Genomic DNA, 17,105 nt, shown 5'->3' with positions numbered 1-17,105 from the left:
GGAGCTCTTTGGTCCATTTTAATCCCTTAATGCACATTCTAGATCCATAAATTGGATTCACGTCACGTAGGAAAGTACCCAAGTATGGAGGATTGTTTTTCTAAAGTGGTCTAATAGGTTACAGGGGTTTTCCAGAAATTTTTTTGGTGTGGGGTGGACACCTGGCTCCTGCACCAGTTAGTTGTTCGTCAGGCTTATACTATACAGTGTACTATGTATACCAAAAAAACAGACCCCAATGTTCTCCCATGGATAATGGAGTCCAATGGGCGTTACTGACCCAACTAGAGTCCATCTCTTGCCAATAACTATTCCCCCTTTGCACACACACAAGGCTCTTCATGTGTCCTTCACCTGGGTTGAAATCTTGCGCATGCGCACTATGGGATCAGGACCGAACCTGCACACAAGCCCCCTGACCTGTTGCTCAGCTCTAGGTTTTCAATCTGCGCTTGTGCATTGACGTACTCAAAATGGATTTCGTCTGAAATCTGTGACCATGAAGGGCTCGGGGTGTGACCTATACTATTTTGATTTACGTATGACGTGAAAATGGCGGTACCGATTTCTGTAAGAACTGGGGGCCCGGGAATTCAGGTGGAAAGTGAGGAGAGACTTTGGTTTATACGACCAATAAAAAATTTTTTGTGTCCCACGTTAATGGTTTTCTAAAGAATCTTTTGTTGTCGTCTCTTATGTCGAATATTTGAAGACCGGTTTTTCAGGTATTTTTGGACACGACACTCTAGTGAAAGTAATGTTTTTAGATGACAATGAAAACCAGGTTCTTTGCGAGCAGAAGCCGCGTCGGGTGGTGTCATAACACAAAGTAAAGATACTCAAGATGTATGTTTTACAGCAGAGAATGCCCCCTGCTCCACTTACCTCCCCCTCCTCACAAAGCTCTTCATTGGACTTGTAGAGTGCGCACAATCCATTGGTCAAGATCTGATCTGCCGTCTCCCTATAGCTTGCCATGTATTTTATAGAAAAGGTGGCCGCCTTCCACCTGTTATTTTACCTTTAGGGAGGCCTCCAGATTCTCCCGCTCTACACATTGGTAGAAAGGGGGAGCGGACATGTTGAAATCAAGAGAAGGCGTAGGCCAAAATAATTCAACATTTACCCGCTGGAGGTAGCAATGACTCCTCACTCCCCATTTGGGGAAGATACTACCACTCATGGAAGAGATACCACTGATCCGAGTAGTGCTTCATGGGAAAAAAATATAATATACAAATGATTGTGTTTGAAGGGACCTTCCATACAAACTGGAAAACACAGGGGGGTTGGCTTTAAAAAAATAAAAAACCCAAAAAAACTTTCCTACACCCAGTGCTCCGTTTCGTTGTCTGGTCCCTCCATTCCATCCTGTTTACATTGTGGCAAGGTGGAAAAAATACATAAGAATGTGGTCATTGAGGCCAATGATTGGACATGGATTAGAACAGATGCCCAAATGGAGGACTGGGGGTAGGTGAGACCGTCTCATCCCCGGCCTCCTGCAAAGAACCTGAACTCCTCATGAGCACCCATTTTAACAATGGTCTAAGGAGAAACCCAGGACTCTCCTAATGTGGCTTACCCACCATATTTATAACGTAATAAAATAATATCGAGCTTTAGTTTCACCGCTGCCGTCCGGTTTGTCTGATGGCGCCGTTTCCTTATCGACCTAAATGAATTTTATTCCACCAGGCTATAAAGCTCCGTGTAATGTGATTCGGCAGAATGTCACGGAGGATTCTGTACATTCTGTTGTCTTGGAAAGCCTTGTGGTTGTTTCACGTTATACAGTAATTCTCACAATGTGGGAGAGTTAATCTTGGCAAGACATTCCCGGTATTCCAGGCCTCACCTCCCCGGGTGACTTTGATGCCTGATTTTGGTCATCCGAAATGTCCAATTGATTTTTTTTTTTTTTGTGTGTTATTAATAGACGTTGTACAGATATAATGGGGGAACTTACTAAGACTGATATTCTGTACGTCCGTCTTAATCAAGTCCCTGACTGGTACTCGTTGCTCCAAGAAGCTTTGGCCCTGTGCACCACATGGAAATCTACGCTAGTTAGAAACTGGGATGGGTTCGGCCGAGGCGTTCCCGGCTTGCCATGGACTTCAACGACTTGTCCCCCATTCATAGGTTAGGAAGAAAGTGTCATCACTGGGAATTTGATCTTTGGGACCTCCAGTGATCATTGAACTGGAGGTCCCATATACATTTTGTAAATGGTGTGGTACAATAGTCCCGGCGCCCCATTCACTCCCACAGGGGTGACCAAGCCTAATACAACGCTCTGTCAGCCCCATCTAAGAGAATGGAGTGGTGGCCATGTATGTCGTCTACTTCTCCATTCTCACATGGGATTTGGGACCCCCACTTTAGCGATTGTTGGTGGTCCCATTGGTCTGACTTCCAGACACTTAGCTGCTACATTGTGGATAGGAAACAAATTTTGGTAGTGGGATAACCCATTTTAAAGGGTTTTTACCAGTGGAGGCTGGTTAAGTCAATCTATGGATGACAATCATTGGTGATGGGGCTGGTGGAGGAAATGCCTTGGCCAAGACCCACCACTACAAGTCAACTTTGTGTCTACGTGACTGATAGTCAAGGGAGGTGGCAATGAAAATAGGGGCATGGATTAAAGGGGTTTTCCGGTCAAATGCTAACTTATACTTAAGGGATAGACCATCAATATCAGATGGGCGTGATTTTAGATCTGGGACCCCCATATAGCTCTGTTCTCCGTATAGAGGAATTACCGGAGATCAGGGCCAATTCACTTGTATAAAAGTGGAGCTGCAGTAACTCGGTGTGGCCACTACACAGAACCGCTATCTGCTCCTCGCCCTGTTCTCGGCTTAGCAATTGGTGGGAACTGGACACCCCCCCCCCCCCCCATTCTGATTTTGGTGACTTCTCTTAAGCGTTCACTTTGACCCCAAAACCCCCTTAAGATTCAGTGTCGCCTACTGTGTTCTCCACCATTAATTGGGTTCTGCGGACTAACTCCTACCCCGCAGATAGGTTAAGGTCACCCGAATCAAATCTTTTTTTTCCCCCCTTGTGAATTGTTGCCTTAGTCAGGTATTTTCCAATATTTTCTTCCAAAAATTGGCCAACTTTGTTTTTTTTTTTCTCTCTTCGGCAGCAAGATGTGTTCACTGTGACCTTTCGATTTTTCTTTGGCGCTACAATTCTGTGGTTTACCCTTCTTCACTTTGGAAATGATGAGTCCTTAGAAAAAGCGGTGGCCGTCTGATTAACATCAGAAAAATCCGACTGCTGCGAAAAAAAAAATCCCAAAAAACTTGACTGCTCTTACGACGGAGCTGACGGTGATTGAATCGCGGTCTCTCGAATATAGCGTCTAGCGATGATTGCTAAAATGTCTGCACAAATGAGTAACATCGAGCATCCCGGTGACATGCCAAGGCTTCATTTCTTGGTTTGGAAGTTCACCGATGAAGTGATGGTAATGTTTTTTTGGGGGCTGGAACGAGACGAAAGTAACTGGAGGAAACGGCATTTTCAAGTGGGTTGGAGGAGCACCAGGCTATCATGAAATGGGCCAGCAATAAATAGACTCCTGCTATTGGCAGGAAACTTTTGGGCTCGGCTCGAAAATATTCCATCGCAAATTCAATTTAACTTTTTGAAACTTTATAACTGTGAGAGTGCGATAAAGGGGAACAGTCAGTCCCCGGGCTGCAAATCTGCTCGTGGGTCAAGCCCTGGTGGTATTAATATTCTGGACGATATACGGCGTAAACAGCTGCATCGGTTTCTGTAAATTTTTGACAATTTTTGTATGGTGTAAATTTATATAGAATTTTCCAATAAAGTCAAATATTTATGATTTTCTAGATCTCTCCTTGATGTCATTTTTTAGGAGCCTTGGTCCCCTTCCAGTAGATGCAGTCTGTCTTGTTCTTGTGACGCAGGTGCTTGACATGAGAGATTAGTGTGAGTGCAAGTGACATAATATCAAGTAATCTGGTAGATTTGTAGGGTTGCCGTGTGGATATCGCGGTATACCGATTGGCGAACAGGACCAGTTCTTGCATGCAGACATCTTAGATGCTGCAGCTACGAATGACCCAACATTAAAGGGATCCTATCATTGGATTCCCTTTCTGACTAACACGTAGATGTCTTCATTGCGCCGCTGTTCGGTAGGTATTCTGGTTTTCTTCGGTATGCAAATGAGTTCTCTCGCAGCACTAGGGGCGGTCCTCAGCGCTCAAACAGCACTGGGAGCGTCCCCAATGCTACGAGAGAAATCTTCAGCGCAGCTTCCATCTTCTTCAGGAGCGCCCTCTCTCCGCGTCTTCTTCCGTCCTGGGTTTCAATCTTCTAAGCATGCGCAGTCGGCTCTGCTAACGGGCCTCGGGCAGAGCGGACTGGTAAACTGGTGTAAGCGGCCATTTTCTTGTGGCCTAGAAGATGAAACCCGGGACAGAAGAAGACACTCCCAGTGCTGTTTGAGCGCTGGGGCCCGCCCCCAGTGCTGTTTGAGCGCTGCGGCCCGCCCCCAGTGCTGCGAGAGAACTCATTTACATACCAAAAAAAAACAGGATTTCTACCGAACGGCAGCGCGGAGAAGACATCTAAAGGTAGGAGAAGAATAGTCTTTCTTAAGGCTATTCCTACGTGTTAGTCAGAAAAAAAGGATATCCAATGATAGGATCCCTTTAAAAGAGTTAAAGGGCTAGGGTCCTTGATCTTGGCCGCTTAAAGGGCTTTTCTAGGCTTATCAGTTGACTTAGGTTATCGGTTAGGATAGGTCAACAGTCAAAGATGGGGAGGCGTTAGCTGTCTGAAGAGAGTGCCAAATTCGGATGAGCTCCGCAGCACCTTCCCGCTGTTCTTGCTATTGCTGCTCAGCCCCATTCACTAGTCTATGGGGTCCGCAGATTTGCAAAGGATTAAGTTTCCGTTTGCGGGGTCCCTAAGCGGACTCCCCGAACAGAAACCCATGCACAGATGTGAACCTAATACATCCATTGTTAGTAAAGTAACCTGTCCTCAAACCATTCGCTTCCTTCGTTTCCACAAAATGACGATTTTTCTGCTTTTTAACTTGTAAAAAATGTCTATCACATCATCAAAATTCTTACCTAGGTCTGGCAGGGCTCGCTCGGCTGTGCGGAGGTAATCCTCTCTGGCCGCGGCTCGCACAGGATTCCTGAGTCAGGGTTTGCCTTTTTTGTTTCTGCCGTTCCAGAATCTCAAACCCACGACTTTTTTCTTTTTTGTTTTCTTCTTAGGTTGTCGCATCTCATAGAACTCGTTTCTTAACCGGACTGTTGTTTTCTTGGAGTAGAACGGAGAGTAAAATACTCACTATGATACTTGTCTGAAAATATTGGCTTTCGCCGCGGTCGTCTGCCGGTGCCAAATGTAACACTATCGCGTACTACTGGGTAGGATTTCGAGCTGCAGAGAACCATGACACTCAAGATTTAACAGCAAGATAAGGGATGTCGAGATGTCACACAACTTTCAGAATAGTTTGGTTATATCTCAAGTGCGGGGTCCCAAACCCAAGTGTTATCTGTGAAAGCTTCTTGGCATAGCCTGAGGATATAGAATAATTGTCTGGGATGGGAGAACCATTTTAATAGAAAAAGTCCTTGAGTAACCCTGAAGATAGAGCCGTTACAAAGAGTGTCTCTGATGCTGGAGGACCCAGCGTCATGCAATACTTCAATCCACCTGTGGTGGTGCTGCAGGAAAACTGAACACTTGCTAAAATGTTGCAATCACTCCTGATCGCCGGCAGATTCCAGCAGCGGCAATCCTTATAATAAAAGGGGACAGCTCATTCAAGATATCACAGATGTATTATCTGTTACAGTAAATCATGTCATGCCTTAAAGGGATTGTCCATGACTGGATGCCTTAAAGGGATTGTCCATGACTGGATATTGTATGAGATTGGTGTGGGCTGTTTGGAGCATGGTGTACAAAGCTGGATGCGGTCGGCTCCGTACACTGTCTAGTAGCCATGCCATGATATCTGCCTAACTCCCATTAATATGACTGGGAGAACTGGAAGGAGATATCCCAAATATACGCCACTTGTTTCAAGAAATTGTATTTTCTGAAGGGACAGTCCAAGACGAGATGTTGATGGCCTATCCTTAGTATCGATAGTCTATGGAACTGGTTGCAGCTGGCTCTGTACACTATGTAGTAGCCATGCTATTGTAGTTCATCTCCTACTCCAAGAGTCGGCAACCTTCGACACTACAACGCCCAACATACTCCATTCACTTCCATGTTCCAAGAACGACAGGGCAAGTATGCATGCTGGGAGTTGTAGTTTTACAACAGCTGGAGGGCCGGAGGTTGCCGACCCCCGTCCTATTCATCCTGGTTCTATATTGTTGGTCATTGGTAATGCTGAGCGGCCGACCCCCGACTTGATAAAGATGACCTTCAATATCCAGTTTTGGACAATCCCTTTAAAGCTATGAAACCATAGCCGGCCTTCAGACCCGCTGCTGTGCATCTGCCTCACTTTTGCCCTCCCCGCTACCGCCCCCCTATCCTCTTACATTATAAGGCCCTATAACTTGGATAACCGGTTACTTGCTGTGTTTGCTCAGTTTCGCCGCTTTGGCTTTATTGTTATTACCTGCCAGGTTTCCAGCAGGTTGGCTCACAAGCTGTATGTACAGAAGGGGCTCCGGTTACATGGCAGGTTAGTACGGCCCCGCACACGTTAGCCTTTAGAGATGGCCGCTAGCCCTTCATAGCGGTCTGTAGGACTGGACAGGCCGTCCTTGCCTGCCGGTGCATTAGCAGCTAGGCCGCAACGTTAGCTTTACACTGTCAGGATTTCTTTCCTGCCACCTACGAGACGACACAGACAGAACGCTCAGTAATCTGTCATGGCGGCGTATATCCGGGCCTGTGTGCTAAGTAGACGTTTCCTGTGATGTGTAAGACACATTTCTGGGGTTTTTCACATGTCCTATTTTTGGCCATTCTGACCCCCAATAGCGGGGGAGTTTTATCAAAACTGGAGCTTTCCATGCCAGTCTTTGATCATCTTAGCTTTGACTTGAGGATGAATCTGATTTATGTCGACGCGCACCTCCTCCTAAATCAGGGGGCCAAAATCTACGAACGCATAGATTTCAAGAACCGCTTGCTCCAGAGAGTTGGCGTGGACCATGTAGACCCCCAAGACAACCAACATGCCCCCCCCCCCATACCGCCCCATTGTGCATTTGCATATATTCTTGTGAGACAACTGATCTCCGCAGCCGTTTGCTGCCCCGGTCCGTGAAAAATACAGATTCCTCCATTGTTATTTTGACGTATCGACCTTCTGGTCTATGGAGGGAAACAACGGGGTCCCGCTCAGATCCTCTAAGCGCATCAGTCTTGGCTCGGTCATGTGACCAGCGCCCACGCCTCGGGTCATGGAGGAGCCTCTGATCTGTGTCTTTGCCAGGCGCGGACACTTTGCATCGTAAATTCTCACCTGATAATAAAAATGATCGGATTTGCATGGAAAAAAGGAAGTTCTCCAGTGTATCCCGGACAATATATACGGCCAGTAGGTGGCACTAGTGAGCCAGTGTTCTTCCCTTTGGAGGAGAGCAGCTTTCCTTGCTGTCCTTTATATCACCGTCTTATGGCACTTGGTGCATTGCATTATATGTCTTACATACTGATCTGGGGCGGCCGGAGCAACGCGAGGACATAGAATCCGCTCTCGCATTACTCCCGAGTCTGTACACTGAGTTATGAGGAATTTCCCCATCTGTAGAGGAGAATGTGAATGTGACACTTTAATGCCATTTGCTCCATTCTTTACATGCCGGCGCTAGCTCAGGATCAGACTCTTATTTTATGGCTTTTCTTGCTCCCTTCCTCGCCTCTTATAGATCACATAAACCTGTCTACCGTTCTCATTACTACACCGTGACGTTTGGCGCTCCCTTATTTCCCCTTATGACCTTAAAATGAATATCGACCCTTAAAGGGGTTTCTAGATTGATAGTGTTGATCTCTTAGGTTACTAATATGAGATTGGTGGGGGGCCCCGGCACCCCACTATTCAAAGAGGCTGCACATCATCATTGCTGCCAAGCGCAGCGCCATACATTGTATAGTGGTTGTACTTGGTATTGCAGCTCATTCATTTGAATGGGACTGAGCCGCAGCATGGTCATGGGAGCAAATGGACTTGTCATCACTGCCCTGAAAGACATAGTGAGCTGCACGGCTTCTTCAAATGGCTAATTGGGGGGTGGGAGGTGTAAGAGTCCCACCCACTAACCTGAAATTGATCTCCCTTTTTTTTGTATTTTTTTTGTTCCTGCCTCTAACTAGGCCCAAACTTTTCTACTGGCCCTTTTCTCAATAGCCTACCTCTATTTTCTGATACTAAGCACCCTGCCTAGGTATAGAATTATTATCCAGTGTTTGCAGCCACCACTAGGGGGAGCTAACTGCAGACCTAAACATAATTAGCATGCACTGAGCGCCATCTAGTGGTGGGGCTGGGTAACTTGACCCTCTGCATTTGGAGGGGGGTTGTATTATAAGCCCTTACTAGATTAAGGAAACAGTCAGCAGCACAATCTGGCTCTAAGGTGCGGCGTTAGAAGACGGAGAGACTACAGGAGCGTTATGCGCCCTCTTTATTTTGCTGGGGTATCAGGGCGGGCGTACGGGGTGATAGCGGTCTATAAGGGGACTGATGATAAACCTTACATGCAGCGGCGCCGATCTGTGGCTTTGTTGCCGCCCATTTCCTCTTCTGCCGCCGCCTCGCTTATTTACCTGGCTTCCCTTTGCCATGTCGTACATGAGAACAGGAAGGTGGGGGCGCACAAGGACGGACGAGCCGATGCGAAACCTCTTGTACAAATTACTCTTGGGCTCGGGGCAACACGGTGGCTCAGTGGTTAGCACTGCAACCTTGCAACGCTGGAGTCCTGGGTTCAAATCCCGCCAGGAACAACATCTGCAAGGAGTTTGTACGTTCTCCCCGTGTTTGCGCAGATTTCCTCCCATTCTACAAAGACAGACTGATAGGAAAAATTAAATAAAAAATAAAAAATTTCCACCACCTAGCCCAAGGACGCAGATTTCTGCAACAAACCCGCCATAGGTGAACCTGCTCCTTAACCCTCCAGTCTTTGCTCTTTCACCTCCTCCCCGGCTATAGCGAAGTCTGCAGAGGAGTTAACCCTTTCCACGACCGCTCCTCTTCGCTCAGCACCTCCTCGTCCGGTTGGGTTGCACCTTTAAGACCTGTTTTGAAGTTCAGGAAGCCTTGTTTGCTGAGTCGGGGTCACGTGACTAACACCCGTCAGGTTCCTCCGGCGAGCACGCCTCTGATTTTAGTACTTTCCATTATTCACATGTAACCTTTGCTCGCTGCAGCAGGGACGTCTGGCAGACCCGGAGTACTTCTTTAAGAAGGACCTATTTTTAGCCAGCGGTGGATGCTGAGCTGTACAAGAGGAATCACCAATAGGCTCAAATAACATTTAAAGGAATAATTCGCTGTCAACGGGATTATCTGGTTTTATTTTTTATTTTTTTTTCTCTCTTGAATAGTTTCGGCGCTAATGGATTCCACCGACCCGCGCTGCAGTAAGTACATGACAATTATCAGCTCCGTCTGACTGTAAATTAGACGCTCGTTTTTCTTGTGTCTGTAATTACTCAATTATGTCCTAAAAGAGCAGTTCTAGTAAATTGTTACTCTGAGACCAAAGATCCTTGTTCTTAAAGGGGCGGTTCAGAATTAAAAAGAAAGGGGGGGTTTACTCTTTCAATCCAGAAATGATTCTCTCTGTATCGACTGTCTTGTATTGAAACTTGTCCTTACGTAATTTGATAAGGTGCAGTACCAGATACTACCATAGTCTAGGGTGGCGCTGTTGGTAACATAAAAATATTATTATTTATTTTTTTTTTTTTAATTTTTCAGTAATATTCGATGTCTGAATGCTCAGTAGTGACTTCCTTGGGGGTTTTCTTGACTCCCTTCCCCAGGAGGGACCACAGGTTTCCGGACTGGTTCCAGCTTCTATGAGCATATTGGGGGTGAACAGTGGGGGTGGTGGCATATACTGGGGTGAAAGGGGGCATATGAAGGGTAAAGGGTTTTCTGTACTCTCTTCCCTGATGGTGAGGTTTTTGGACTGGTCACATGGTCAGAACCAGCACCACAGTCACCCCCCTCCTCCATCTTCACCTGTACCATGGGGATGGCTGTGATGCTAAATCTATCGCCCATAATACAAATACCTATCAGTGACCAGTGAGCCAATCCTGACCTGGTGCTGGTTCCAGTCATGTGACCCGGGCTCGGAACCCACATTGTATCCACTATAGAACCTTCAGGAAATGGAATTTGGAGACCACCCTTCCCCTTTAAGTGTCATACACCTCCTTTTCACCCCAGTTTAGGTGGGCGATATGACGGTTTTGGTGTCCAGCCTAGTGTAAGAAAAGGAGGGAAATGGAGGCTAATGGCGGTCACGCCTCGGTGTCTAAGCTTTGACTTGAGGCCGGATTCACTCTTGTTGTTACAGCCGGTATATCCCGGTGATTTCCAGAGAGGTCGGTTCAGGCAGTGTCACCATTCTACATGTGATGTCGGCGATTCTCTGATCCTGTAGAGATTAGGTCACGGATAGATGGGAGAGAAGAAGTGAGACACGTGGAGCCCCGCACGTGTGACAACAGGCGCTATATGCAGTATATTCTCTCCACCTGAGGGCCTTGTGAGAAGAGCTGACACTCTAGTGGCTTGTACTTCTCCTGGTCTACCACAGTGATCACCACAAACGGCCGCCATTGTGGGTGTATATTAGTGTATATTATCTCTATAGCCTAATGCATACATCGCATCCAGTACAGGCTGTATTTACTATGTTATGATGTCACAGTGTGCATGGCGGCCTGTCTTTATGTGTGTCTCCTTTTGTACTGTGACATCACTGTGTGTAATATCTCACTACTGTGACATCACTGTGTGTAATATCTCTGTACTGTGACATCACTGTGTGTATTATCTCTGTACTGTGACATCGCTGTGTGTAATATCTCTGTACTGTGACATCACTGTGTGTAATATCTCTGTACTGTGACATCACTGTGTGTATTATCTCTGTACTGTGACATCACTGTGTGTATTATCCTGTACTGTGACATCACTGTATGTATTATCTCTGTACTGTGACATCACTGTGTATTATCCCTGTACTGTGACATCACTGTGTGTATTATCCCTATACTGTGACATCACTGTGTGTATTATCCCTGTACTGTGACATCACTGTGTGTATTATCTCTGTACTGTGACATCACTGTGTGTATTATCTCTGTACTGTGACATCACTGTGTATTATCCCTGTACTGTGACATCACTGTGTGTATTATCCTGTACTGTGACATCACTGTGTGTATTATCTCTGTACTGTGACATCACTGTGTGTATTATCTCTGTACTGTGACATCACTGTGTGTATTATCCCTGTACTGTGACATCACTGTGTGTATTATCCCTGTACTGTGACATCACTGTGTGTATTATCCTGTACTGTGACATCACTGTGTGTATTATCCTGTACTGTGACATCACTGTGTGTATTATCTCTGTACTGTGACATCACTGTGTATTATCCTGTACTGTGACATCACTGTGTGCATTATCTCTGTACTGTGACATCACTGTGTGTATTATCCCTGTACTGTGACATCACTGTGTATTATCCCTGTACTGTGACATCACTGTGTGTATTATCTCTGTACTGTGACATCACTATGTGTATTATCCTGTACTGTGACATCACTGTGTGTATTATCTCTGTACTGTGACATCACTGTGTGTATTATCCTGTACTGTGACATCACTGTGTGTATTATCTCTGTACTGTGACATCACTGTGTGTATTATCCCTGTACTGTGACATCACTGTGTGTATTATCCATGTCTTGTACTAGGACTTTACTATCTGCCCCCCCCCCCCCCCTGTACATCTATTGTAGGACCCCTTAGCTGTTGTCACCCAGCTTTCCCAGCTGTAGGATATAGGTTATATACATTTGCATTATTCTGTAATAATACTCGCTTGCATTCTTTTCCTGAATCAGGAGGATCAGGATGAACACCATTATGGGGTCGTCTTAGTCACTGCCAGCTGAATTTTAGGTAGACTCCAAAAAAAGTGAATGAATAGTATATGATCTGCCCGGCAGTCTTGGCCCTTTCTAAGTCTGTCACTTGCGCTTCCCTCCGTCCCTACCCGCCATCTTTGTGGAGGTCTCAGGACCAGAGATAAGTGACGTCATTTAGTCACTCAGAGGGGCCGACATTGTCCAGAGCTTTCTAACAGTAATCCTATAGAAGACATCAGTCCGCCTCACCCTGCTGGAATTGGCTGATAACTGAGGACAATCGCTTTATATGTGGTCACCAGACTGGCCCAGGACATCTCTGATCCCATAACAATGAGGCCTTGTTCTGTCAGAGCGCGGCCAGGTGACGGATTATGGGGACAATAGATTGTATTCATAGGATGTCTCTCAGCAGACGGTCGGGCACAACAGAGATGGTGACGGACTGTCAGATGGACCTGCGGGCGATGGCGCTACGAACAAGTACAACAGTGCCCTGGGGGCGACTGCCGTCCTGTTATATGGGCAGCCCACTGTCAGCGTAATAGTCAGTGCCCTAAGCGGGCATCATGGAAGGGCTCACGGCCCATATCTGAAGCATTTGGCTCAGCCATGTCTAACATGACGGCCAGGTGGGGCCCCTATGATGAGCTACCTCTAGGGCCCGGCTTCTCTCCTGACTTGTCCTAGTACTTACTTCTGTTCCTAATGGAATCCAGATTGGTGGACTCCTTATAGAAGGCTGCCGGGTGCCGCCCCTCAGTTATTCCTCTTGGAAATATAGGAATCAATGAATGCTTTTACCATTCTCCCTGTTGAATGGGTTTTGTTATTGTCCAATGTCACATTGTGTAGTAATACGCCCTCTACTGGTCAACCCCTGTTTTTACTTTGCTAATAAATTTACAGTAGGGATAACAGAGGAACAACACAAGGCATAGCTGATCCGGAATTGTTAGGTTATGGGGAAGGCAGATACGTCAGGAGAGGATATTATATAGAGGATGGGGAGACTAGTGTGAGCATACACCTAAGGCAGCGGTATACCCGCCAGATGACCTCGTCTTCATACAACTTTATCTCCTTCCTTGAGACTTGTCTTATCTTTAGGTAAGTTATTTGCTAGGGGGCGACCAAAGCGGTGTCCTGAATCTGGAAACACTGACTTGGGCGACGCTGCACTGTGACCGTGTTCATGTGTATGGAGTTTTATTTTTTGGGGGGGCCACGGGTGCCCATTAATGTCCAGGAACGAAAGACCTAGAAAAATATAGAAAATGCAAAAAGAATTGTTTTTTTCACCGATTATCCATGGACAACACTTAAAGGGATCCTATCATTAAAACTCATTTTTTTTGTCCCTAACACATAGAAAGGCTATTCTTCTCCAACCTTTAGATGTCTTCTCCGCGTCGCCGCTCTGTAGAAATCCAGGTTTTCTTTGGTATGCAAATGAGTTCTCTCGCAGCACTGGGGGCGGTCCCCAGCGCTCAAGCAGCACTGGGGGCGTCCCAAGTGCTGCGAGAGAACTCACCAGCGCCACCTCCATCTTCAGGAACGGGTCTTCTTCCGGTGCTGGATTCAAACTTCTAGGCCTCTGACAGCCGACTGCACGTGCCTGCCGGCCACAAGAAAATTGCTGCTTCCAATATTGTGTAAGCGGCCATTTTCTTGTGGCAGTCGGCTAGGCCCGAGGCCTAGAAGTTTGAAGCCAACCCCCGGAAGAAGATGCGAAGAAGACTCGTTCCTGAAGAAGATGGAGGCGGCGCTGGAGAGTTCTCTCGCAGCATTGGGGATGCCCCCGATGCTGTTTGAGTGCTGGGGCCCGCCCCCAGTGCTGCGAGAGAACTCATTTGCATGCTGACGAAAACCGTGCTTTATACTGAATGGCGGCCCGGAGAAGACCTCTAAAGGTAGGAGAAGTATAGTCTTTCTTAAGGCTATTCCTACGTGTTGCGGACAAAAAAAAATTGAGTTTTAATGATGGGGTCCCTTTAACCCAAAAATGAGCAGGGCTGTGCTGTCCGGGGCCGTACTCTGCTCGCCTTCTCCTCTCTATCACCGTCAGTACGTTTTTATTTTTCAGACGAGACATTTTTATATGAGTCTCCCATCCAACATTTCCAGCTTGACCTTTGGCAAAATCCTATATGTTCTGCGAGTCGTCTGCGTTACGTCTCTGCAGTCCGTTCGTTCCCACAGTCATTGGATTTGGTTCCCGGCCATTCTTGTAGGACCAGTAACCTGGTCATCCTGCTGGCCGGGGGTTCTGAGATGAAGACTGTTCCCCCCTCCCCTCCTTTTTTTTGTGTTGGAGGACGTATCCTCTAAATGGGCTCGGGCCATTCTTGGCAGCCGGGAGACTATGCAGTACAATGAAACTTCACATGACGCGAAGCCAAAGGCCAGAAATATTGTAGGTATCCCGAGAAGAGCGGCAGCCACGAGTGCAAAGGAGAACTCGTAACGAGACCTGGAGAAGGGGAGTTGTAGAAAGGCCATCTGGCCCTGGAATGTGGGGGAGGGGTCCCAGATTTAAGCAGGCGATGATGGCACGGCTATTTAAAGACCATTCCAGGCGAGCTATGCCCTGATCTGCATTGCTGGAATAGGTTTAATAACTTCTATACTGTGAGAGTGGAATGCGGCTTTTATGACATACGTGATATGTTGTGCGCGAGTAGCGTGACCATATCTGACGTGGACTGTACACACGCTCTATACCCTGCATGCCTCTCGCAACGCCCCTATGTTGAAGTAAAAAACGAAAACCTTTTTGGATTGCTTTGCACTTGGGTGGGAAGTGACCTGCCACCACCAGTAGGGGGAGCTGCAGTGAGAAAGTCTGTGGAAGGGGGATTGGAGCTTCAGTGCGAACCTAGCCTAAGGTAGTCCTCCTCCTTCTCTGTTTTATACCGATGGAAAACTCTGTTTTAATATGTACCTCCAAATATGAAAAATGAATAGAACATCTGCATATAAGACACTTTGTAATATGTTTATTAAAGGGATTCTACCATTCAAATCAAATTTTTGGTCTCTAACTTGTAGGAATAGCGTTAAGAAAGACTATTCTCCTACCTTTAGATGTCTTCTCCGCGCCGACGTTCGGTATAAACCCTGGTTTTCATCTGTATGCAAATGAGTTCTCTCGCAGCACTGGGGGCGGTCCTCAGCAATCAAACAGCACTAGGGGCGTCCCCAATGCTGCGAGAGAACTCTCCAGTGCCATCTCCATCTTCTTCAGGAACGTCCTCTTCATGTGTCTTCTTCCGGCGCTGGGGGTCAAACTTTTAGGCCTCGGGCAGAGCAGACTGTGCATGCCCGTGGCCACAAGAAAATGGCCGCTTACTTACTGTGTGAGTGCACATTTTTCTTGTGGCCCGGGCATGCGCAGTCAGCTCTGCCCGAGGCCTAGAAGTTTGACCTGGAAGAAGACTCGTGTAGATGCCGTTCCTGAAGAAGTTGGAGGCGGCGCTGGAGAGTTCTCTTGCAGCATTGGGGACGCCCCCAGTGCTGCGAGAGAACTCATTTGCAAACCGACGAAAACTGGGATTTCTACGGAACGGTGGTGCGAAAAAGACATCTAAAGGTAGGAGAAGAATAGCCCTTCTTAAGGCTATTCCTACGTGTGACCGACAAAATTTGATTTTAATTGTAGAATCCCTTTAAAGAAAAATACTTACTTCTCCACTTATGACATAGAAGTCTATGGAATAGAAGAGTCACATACTGCAGCGGCTAAACTCTACTATGTCTTTTGACTCTGTTATATCTAGTAAGATACACCATAAGGCAATAAATTACCAGCTGCCCCCACCCCTCTCCATAGACTTCTGGGAGACTGAGTATAGATATGGTTGCTATAAGAGAGATAGGCGTCTGAGTGAAGGAAAGGAGGAGGGAAATAGAGTGATAAGTGGAGAAAGAAGCATTATTCTTCTATCTGTCTGTAGTGTATGTGTCTGATATATAATATAGCATTCATGTATAAAAAGGGGGATGTTTCAGGCCGGTTCATTATGGGGCGCCCCTAGACGGTCATACATGTCCCTGTTATCTGCTGTCGTCTACTGTACATGCACATACCGCCATGTCTACTTGGAACGCCACTTCAGGCCCGCGACTCGGGTCAAGGAGTCTTCTAACCCTAAAGAGGATGAGGCTTAAGCCGGAGACCTTGATGTAAATCCTGCTGTTTGCTCTCTGTAATCTTGTCAGGTTCTATCCCTGTGTTTGCTGTGGCTGTAAATATCGGGATGTAAAGCCGTCTGCGGAGGGGATTAGGGGCCGCGCACGGCTCCGTCTGCTGCACCAAACACCCCGGTCCTATTTGGTTTTCTCCTATCGATTTCACTCAGGTTTTAGTCACTCAGTATTATTGCACATTTACTTGTGTTACGCCTCTAATGGGTTAATAAGTCACTTATAGGATTTACAGGAAATCTCATTGCAGCCACTTTTTGGATCCTCTTATGACCTGATCCGGCTTCATGTCCCCGAACATGGTGAAAAACGGTGCAACGTCTGCTTTATTTTTGCATATGCATTCTACATCCATGGGGCCGTCGTCTGTTGCAGATCCCTCCTGCATCTGTGAAAACGGCGAAAAATAGGATTTATTTTTGGATAGTCTGTTAAAACTTCTGTTAAAAAACCCCCCAAACCCTGAAACTGGGTAACTTGTGTCCAGAGGAAGAGCTACAGGCCATGTGATGGGTTGCAATACCGAGCACAGCCACTGTTCAGTCTTAGGCGCTGTGCTTGGTTTTGCATAGGAAGCACTCATCCGAACGCTGTGGTGTCTTCAGATGGCTGATCAGCGGAGGTCTCAGGTTCCTCTCCTAAGGAATCCTTTATCTGACAAGCTTCAAAATAACCCTTTCAGGTGAAGGCCTCATGTAGCAAAAGGCAACGTTTTTAGCAGCAAGGTTTGTTTC

General features: G+C 46.7%; 1 protein-coding gene across 5 annotated transcripts in view; it reads left to right on the top strand.

Annotated features, from left to right (window-relative positions):
* Positions 1–17,105, top strand: part of EML4 (EMAP like 4) — a 115,302-nt gene that overhangs the window by 20,527 nt on the left and 77,670 nt on the right. Inside the window, exon 1 of one of the 5 annotated variants that reach the window (XM_075267061.1) lies at positions 9,591–9,630. The exons of the other annotated variants lie outside the window; for them this stretch is intronic. Coding sequence (XP_075123162.1) covers positions 9,606–9,630 — 25 coding nt within the window. The 5' untranslated portion in view covers positions 9,591–9,605. Of the gene's footprint in view, positions 1–9,590; positions 9,631–17,105 lie in introns of those variants that run through there. 5 annotated transcript variants of the gene reach the window in all.

The sequence above is a fragment of the Leptodactylus fuscus genome, chromosome 3, assembly GCF_031893055.1.
Source record: "Leptodactylus fuscus isolate aLepFus1 chromosome 3, aLepFus1.hap2, whole genome shotgun sequence".
NCBI lineage: Eukaryota > Metazoa > Chordata > Amphibia > Anura > Leptodactylidae > Leptodactylus > Leptodactylus fuscus.
This window is presented reverse-complemented; position numbering and strand designations above follow the sequence as displayed.